The sequence below is a fragment of the Monopterus albus genome, unplaced genomic scaffold (genome assembly GCF_001952655.1).
Source record: "Monopterus albus unplaced genomic scaffold, M_albus_1.0 scaffold30.1, whole genome shotgun sequence".
Lineage (NCBI taxonomy): Eukaryota > Metazoa > Chordata > Actinopteri > Synbranchiformes > Synbranchidae > Monopterus > Monopterus albus.
The window spans coordinates 1763119-1771493 of NW_018127910.1; the positions used below are offsets into that span (position 1 = coordinate 1763119).

General features: G+C 39.5%; 1 protein-coding gene across 1 annotated transcript; it reads right to left on the bottom strand.

Annotated features, from left to right (window-relative positions):
- Positions 1-4384: 4384 nt before the first annotated feature.
- Positions 4385-8064, bottom strand: slitrk5b (SLIT and NTRK-like family, member 5b). The gene is made up of 2 exons (XM_020596420.1): positions 8000-8064; positions 4385-6959 (listed from the first exon to the last, which is right to left on the bottom strand). The coding sequence occupies exon 2, from the start codon at positions 6902-6904 to the stop codon at positions 4385-4387; it is 2520 nt and encodes an 839-aa protein (XP_020452076.1). The 5' UTR covers positions 6905-6959; positions 8000-8064.
- Between the last annotated feature and the right edge of the window lie 311 nt (positions 8065-8375).

Below are 8375 nucleotides of genomic sequence, written 5' to 3' on the forward strand. Positions count from 1 at the left end.
TAGGTGATGTTTTCTGAAACAAAAATGCTGAAAGATGAAAAGAGAGGATAAAGGTATTGTCATGTTGGTTGGCTGAAGTCCTTGAGGCAAGTGTGAGTACACACTGAGTCAATAATTTATGCAACCAAACACACAAACACACACACACACACAGACACACAAACACACACACATAAGAGAGAGAGAGAGAGAGAGAGAGAGAGAAAGAGAGAGAAACAGTACTGCCTTGCAGGGACGCAGTACCCTGAAAAAGCTTCAGGGACAGAAACAGTCTGAGACTAACAACTGGGAGTCATACATATTTTGCCAGATGTGAGATTCTATTTTATGGTCCACAATGAAAAAGCCTGACATATCAAGGAGGTTTGAGTCAGTGCTGTCTCTTCTGCAGTTGCCTGCCCGATGTAAGCAGATGGATAGAAAAACAGAAAGTTTTTCCTTTGGTGAATGCTCACACTGTCATACACTGTCTTCACTGTGTCTGACACATCCTTTCAAGCTTATATAATGTAGATCTGTCCTAATTTCCCTCTCCCAAGCAAAGCTGGGGTCTTCAAGCAGCTAAGCAGCATAACACCATCAGTCTGACAAACATATGCACCAAATGTGATCCACTGCTGGTAAATTTCTTCGATGGCCAATATTCCCACACAGATCCACGGTTAATGTAAATGCAAGATATATGGTCTATGTACTTTTTTAGTCTTTCATCTACAGTGGAATCACATAAATGTCAAACAGCTGAATTACAAATTAATTCCAACTCATACCTCTTGCTGTAGAATTGTTTTTCTGTGTCAGGTAATTGGATGTTTCCATGGATACTAGGCCTCCAGAAAGCTGTGTCTGCTAAGAATATAGTTTATGTGCAAGTGTCTGCTACAGTAGCATATGCAGGCAGATGTGTTTGTATTGCATACTTACAGTAAGGTCAGCTTTGAATACATCACAGGTGACACAACATCCACAGCCTTTGCTGCTATGAAGAACTTAAGATCAGACATTCTGAATGCAAATGAGTACAAGAAACTCTAATTTGATATATATGCAGTTTAGGTCTGTTTTGCTGCTATTTGTGGAGCAGTTTAAACACTTTGGGGCATCAGACAATTATTTGTACATGATCTTTTAAGTTCTTTCTCACAATGTTTTTAGGTGATACAGAGTAAACTAAGGCATCATTATGTACTATCTATGCCATCTCAGTGTTGATTATGTAACACAGCCCTTCCTGTTAGTTCCCATTTGCCTAAATAAGACCATTTGAACTGGATATTTTAATTTGATTTATATTCTGAAAAACACCAATGGTGTTTTGCGCAACATTTTAAAATCTGCTCTCCGTGTGCACAATGACGTTTACTGCACACACCACGAGGGTGAAGTGAAAACAGAAACAAGGGTATATCAAATGAATGCATATCTTTTATTCATCATCTAACAACTAAAGAAACAGAACACTGTAGATATATTTACCCCACATATCCCTAGTTGGACTGTGGTTTTGCAATAAGATACCAGGTTTTTGCTTTTTCAGAGCTGATGCAAGTTTGCATGGGTATGCTAATGTAGTGTTCTATTTACAAAATGGATTCTGAGAAAGAAAATCACAGTTTCATTTGAAAAGCAAGCAAACAAATGCAAACATAACAGTTGGAATAAGAATAAGACACTGGCTGAACCTCTTCTTCTTTGCAAATTAAATATTTGTACATACACGCAGGACAGTCATATTTCAATTTAATATATTTTTGGATTATCAGTATTTGTAGTCTTACATGACAAAAAAATACTGTATGCATTTAGTCAGTGATTACAAAAGCTGAAAGAGACAAACTTATTACAAATTTCTGTTATATACAGTAAATACTATGGTTCCATTACATAGTTTCCATTGCAATATTCTTACAAATAAAATGTTAAAATCCATCTTAGTAAGATTTTCCTCTCATTGCATTGGCAAACTACATTATTTGCCCAGTGGATGATGTGCTATTTACCCATTTGTTGCATTAGTTTAATCATACAAATGTAACAAACACTGAAAAAGATCAATTTGAGAACTGAAACAGTTAGCTTAATGTCTGCTACTAGTCATAACAAAACATTTTATGTGTTTCTGTCTGTGCGTGTTTGCAGGGTTATAGTGTTGTCATCACTAAATTCACAGTAATATACTGATTATAAGAAAGAAAGAAAAGAAATCCTACACTTAGCACATTTCACTGTACAGACCTGTGCAGGTTTACATCATGCTTTACTCTGTAGATTTAATCTCAGCTATTCTGAGGACTTTTCAAAGAACATAGACAAAATAATCACAAAATTATTCTGACTATGTGAAAGGCAACAAACCAAGACCGTCTCCTTGATAAACAGTATGACTAATGCTGCAGTGTAACACCTGGTGATATGCAGACAGGGTCCAGATACACCATGTCCTCTAATTAGCTGAGTTAAAATGACAGGTTCAGTGCATAATACTCCATATGATGTGAATTCACTCTATGTGTTAAACACTCAAGGAAAACCACATTCTCTGCATTACACTGCTGACCCAGGCATTGGTCAGACTGCTTCATGACTGGATGATGTGCTTAGTTTCCATTTAAGCATAGGACATTTTTTAATGCATAAAGATGACTCGTTTCCTTCAGCGAATGCATTCATTTGTTGTGCTTTACACTTTAATAATACAGCTCTTGCAGACCTTTACACCAGAACCCATCAATCCCTCCTTAAAATGAGAGAAACATGGACTGCTTTTTATGTCAAACTGCCAGATTTCATACATTCTTTGTTTCATTAAAGAGGAGACTTTTTGCAGTGGAATGCACACGGATCCACTTAGTATTCCCCTAAAAAACACATGTAATTAAAAATATAGGAAGTTTTAGAAAAATGAATTATCCAAAATGTGGTACAGAAATACCTCTAAATATTTCTGTGTTCAATTTCAAATGAGCATTTATGGGATGTTTTAGATATCGTGTTCATAAGTGTTTATGGTTGGAACTGAGGGGATGAGCTGGACATTCAGTACAGATTGTCTAAATATAATCAATATAGTGCAAGATTTTTGATGTGCTTTTGTAATGTATGCAATTATCAAACCTTCTTCTATGGCTATAAGCATGTGTTACCATACTGTGCATTTCAGAAAGTGACATCATTGTTGACCTGTAGAGGTCAATAGTGCATTTTTGGTAAAGGGAATAAAAAAAAAAACAACAAGTCAGTATTCATATCTGTCTATATTAAAATATGCAGTCATTTAAAATATGTTCATGTGGGCCCCAGGCCAAAAGATTTTAGGGATTTTCAAACAAAAGACAAATATTGTAAATCCACTCAAATGTATTGAAACTAGAGGGCAACTATAAATGCATTCAGACACACACACATATGTATATATGAGTATAAACAGGATTGTGATTTCATGTCAAAGTTTCCATACATTACCAGCTGATTTGTGAAGTACTTTGTTAGCAGCGCTCATTACAATTCATCAGTTATCATCATTTGCACATGTAGATTTGTGACATATGGAATAGAATTTTAGTAAAAGTTTGTTTTTTTAGTTACAGTACATCTGAATACAGTTGTGATTCTAATCTTTTAGTTACAACACCTCCACAAGTGCAGTTGGTTTGAAGATGGGAAGGCTTTGGAGCAACACTGCTGATTTTCAGAGATTATCCTACAGTATATGGTGGGATGATTCAGTATCATTTTGAATTAGCCTACATTAGTTATTCTCTTCCCAATCTGCAAACATGAGAGCCGAGATTTACTGGGCTCCTAATCTTTTGAGACGTTACATTGGAATTTGTTTTATCATTTCATGCATTTAACATTATCCTAAAAACCCACAGGCAGGCATTCTGGAGGACTAACTATCTCCACATATGACTCAATTTCCTAACAAATGTGTAGGCTGTGTGACTTGTCACCACTCCAACATAAATCACAAATAAACTTACTTGCAGAATAAATATGATTTAGTCTAGTGTATGAGTTTAATTTTGATTACATTGGAAAAACACAGAACTGGGAGTCATACATATCTCTGGAATAAAAATCTGGTTTATTTTGGGATGAGAATGTTATTTGCATGGTTCATTAACACATGAAATGCAGCTAGTTTGAGAGTAAAAGCTCGGTCTCACAATACTGTCAAGAATATATTTTATGATGGGATGAGTTGTGAAAGCCCTGAAATTGTGCTTGCTTGTTCATGTTAAGTGATACTTCAAAATGAGTAGTGTTTCCCTTTAGTACTCAGTTCTGTATAGCATGATTCCAAGTAATGTGTACTTTAGATCACAATGTACACACTGTACCCATACAACATGAAAAAACAGTTTTTGACAGGGTCCAATTTCTAATTGAAATTGATACATTGCGCCAGGGCATCCACTGACTGTCCAGGGCCCAAGGTCTGTTGTATCCTCTCTGGGTACGTGTATTGATGCCTTGCATCTACGTCTGAGGCATACTGACTTGATGAATGCGCTGTATGCTGGCATGGTGCTGTATTGCTGTAGCATGTGTCCTTGTCTGGCTCAAGTGTATCTCTGCAGTAACGTGGATCACTTTGGTGAGGAGCGGAGGGCTTTTTAAGAGGCTCTGGAGTAGTGGCACTGTATTCTGAGCTTATTACATTACTGGCTGCCTCTTCATCTGAGTTACCAAGAAAAGTGCCGCTCAGTTCATCAAAGTCTCTAAAGCCATCCAGTGATTTGCTGTCCGTTGGGGTGTGGGCAGTAGTTCTGCATGTGGAGGCTGTGGGAGGTGGAATATACTCATATACATGGCCGGCAGATGTTCTGACTTTGGGGATAGATCCCTTTTTGTAAAGGCCATATTCCATATTCAGAGAGCTAATGCAAGCATTCATGGAGTTATTCTGCTCATTTTGACTTTTTTGGCGTCTCTTTTTCATTGCTACAAACAGTCCTGCAGCCACAAACACAGACAGAATGAACATGACGAGAAGGGCAAGAATCATCACAGATAAAGGAATGGTGCTGAATTGTGTGTCAGAATCCAAGGATGTTTCTATGGTGATAGTGCTGCCAGGGAAAGATTCTTCTGAGGGTGGGATCATGGAGGCAAGTATATCAGAGTTATTAGGGCAGAAATTTGCTGTCTTAATGTATCTCATATCTTCCCCAGCTAGTCTCTTAGGCGAGCCACAGATCACATTGTTTATAACTGTGCCTGTGCTAAGATGCTCCAGCCACGTCTTCAACTCCAGTATGCTACAAGAGCAATCCCAGGGATTCTCAAACAAATCAACTTGCACCAGTGCTGTAAGCTGATCTAGTACACCGCTGACTGGCAGATATCGCAGGTGGTTGTTGCGAAGATTTAGTCTGGCTAGTGTCAGGCCATTAAATGTTCCCACTGGTAAAGTTCTTAAGACGTTATTGTTGAGGAAAAGAAGCTGAAGTTTGGGTAGATGCTGAAAAGTATCAGGAGCAACCTCTTTAATAACATTGTATTCTAAATATAAAAACTGTAAGCTACCCAGTCCATAAAACATATCAGCTGTAAGATGGTCTATCAAATTCCCATTAAGGTAAAGTCTTCTTAGATGTGTCAAATCACCAAATGCATTGTCATGTATATAAGATATGCGATTGTTACCAAGATGAAGCAAATCTAATCCAGTTGCCTCAATAAAATCAGACCGACGCACCACAGAGATGTAATTCCCTGTGAGATACATCTTTTTGGGATTGTAAGGTTTAGGATTTAAGTCAGAGATTTGCTCAATCTTTCGCTCCTGGCAATTCACATTAAGGCCAAGGTCTGAAATTTGAAGATTGCAGGTGCAGACAGTTGGGCAATCTAAAGGCACGGGAGATTTAGTCTGATACGAAATAATCTGGCCATAATTTTGCGGTTTATTTGATGGGATGCGAGCAGTTGGTCTTGATTTTAATTTGCCTGACTGTCTAGGTCCCTTAGTGGGCCGTGATGAGGACCGTGCAATGCCAGATGAGGTGAAGGGGGATATAACTAGAGCTGGCGTGGTCCTATAGTATGCATCGGTGCTCAGATGAGGCAGGGGTGGCATCTCATATTCAGCGATGGCTCTCCTTGGGCACAACTCCTGTTTTGAAACCTCATCAAGATCTCTCCCATGAAGCCGAAAAGGGAACTCACAAACAACATCGCCGACTAAAGCTGTGTATGATATGCTCTCGAGCCATGTTTTGAGAGCAATGAGCTCACAGGAGCAGTTCCACGGGTTCTCCTCCAGCTGTAACTCCACGACACTGTTCATGTGCTCCAGCAGTCCTGAGTAGGGAAGCACTTTGAGCTGATTCCCCCTTAAGTCCAAATGGGTCAGTGGAACATACTGGAAAATGTTCACAGGCAGAGAAGATATTAAGTTGTCATTTAGAATCAGCACCTCCAGATGTCGAAGTCTGCTGAAGGCATTCGGCGCCACATGAGTGATATAATTATAATCAATCTGTAGATATTCCAGACTTTCAAGGCCAAAGAAAAACTCTTCCTTCAAGGCATCGATTTTGTTATTGTTGAGATGTAATCGTTTTAATCCCTGAAGTCCATTAAAAGCTCCTGCTTCAACCTCAGATATGTCATTATTTCCCAGATGTAATATTGTAAGTCCTTTGTACTCAACGAAATCATTGGCAGATAGCTTTTTCAAAAGATTCCCTGTAAGCAGCAGATGATACTGGGAAAAGTACACAGGGCTTATGTCTGAGAGACTTGCAATTCCTCTGTTTTCACAACCCACTGCAAGTATCCCCTCTCTCTCCTCACAGGCACAGAGTCTTTGACATATCTCTCCATAACTGCCAAACATCTCAACAGTGCACACTGATGTTGCACTTAGTAAAACATACGATATCCAAAGATCCATTTTTCTGCATTTGATGGACAAGCTCACAGTCCAGCTAAGGTATCCTCAGTGCCATCTAGAAATAAAAGACATACATGGTGGTGTAAAACAGGCAGACTGCAATAAAAGCAACTTCCACACAACAAGCTGCAGCCTGCACGCGTCAAAGCTTTATTTGCTGTTACCCAGAGGTAACTTCTGGCTGTTTGGCTGCTGATTTAAAATGGCTCAAACAAAGCAGGATAGAAAGCAACTCCTTCAAGCAATGTAACTAACAAAAGGCAAGGTCAAAGCAAGGCACGAACACAAAACAATGATCTGAATCCGCTCTGAGGGGAAGCCATAGCGCATTTAAGGCATAAAATGCAATTAAATGCCGGTTTGAATTTGAAAGCTATGTACATTTCGGACAGTTCGCTGAAATTCTACATCACAGTGCACGCATTGTCAGACGTAAAACAGCCTGCATAATTTTTTTTAACCCCTGGCAGAAATACATACCTCGCACATATGGAAGAAGATGTAGGCTCACTGGGAATTTTCAGCGCATCTTTGTATCTTTAATCCGCCAAAACCAAATAGGAAACAGGATCTATTTAACGCGAGCACGCTCGTTTTCTGTAGTGCGCCGGAGAGGATGAAATGAATGCTGATCAACCATAACTACCAAATGCTTTTCTTTTACCACGCTATGCCAGAAGACACACAGCTATGCTTGGTAACAAAGTTGCTTGCTGCCTCTCTCTCTCTCTCTCTCTCTCTGGACGCGCACGCACGCACGCTAACTAGGTGGTCGAGAGGATGTCAAGTCATTTCATGCACGAAGAATCAGCTCACTGGAGCATCGTATCGAGATACATTCCCCAAAAGATGTTGACCTACCTACGGAAAAGATGTCCCCAAAAATATAAACGATTTACGGGGCCAGGCGCGCTCCTGCATGCGCTCCGACCGGTTGGTAGACCGCTTATCATGCAGTTCACCCTGAAAACAAAACCTTCACCGGAATGCCAAGCCACATCAGCTTTTTATAATCTGTTAATCCAGTATTAGCAGGTATCTGAGGAGAGGGAGCTTTCGCCTAAAGCGCTGATGTCACTGACTCTTCATTTTCACCTGACAGGAGTTGATCACATCTTTGCAACATCACACTGGCACTTGATTTACACCCCATCCCAGCTGCTATTTTTGGGCATCTAAGGAGAGAGAGAGAGAGAGAGAGAGAGAGAGAGAGAGAGAGAAACAGTTGATCAAGACACTGCATAAGGTGCTTTGCCAGTATATGACTGCTTAGAATTTTCTTTTAACTTTCTGCCCACATCAGTTCTGAGAGGCCAAGGGTTGGTGGGCTTTTAATGATTTAGGTTCAGTCAGAATATTTTGCAAAAATCCAGGTAACTGAAAATCCTCTTGAACAGTTACACTGAACCTCTTTCAAAACTGATCAAAAGCAGCATTAAAGTGCACACACGGCCTGTGCAGGTTACCCTTA

Bases quoted from the DNA above. Each gene is read 5' to 3' on its own strand.
- slitrk5b (XM_020596420.1), bottom strand. From the start codon at position 6,904: ATGGATCTTTGGATATCGTATGTTTTACTAAGTGCAACATCAGTGTGC.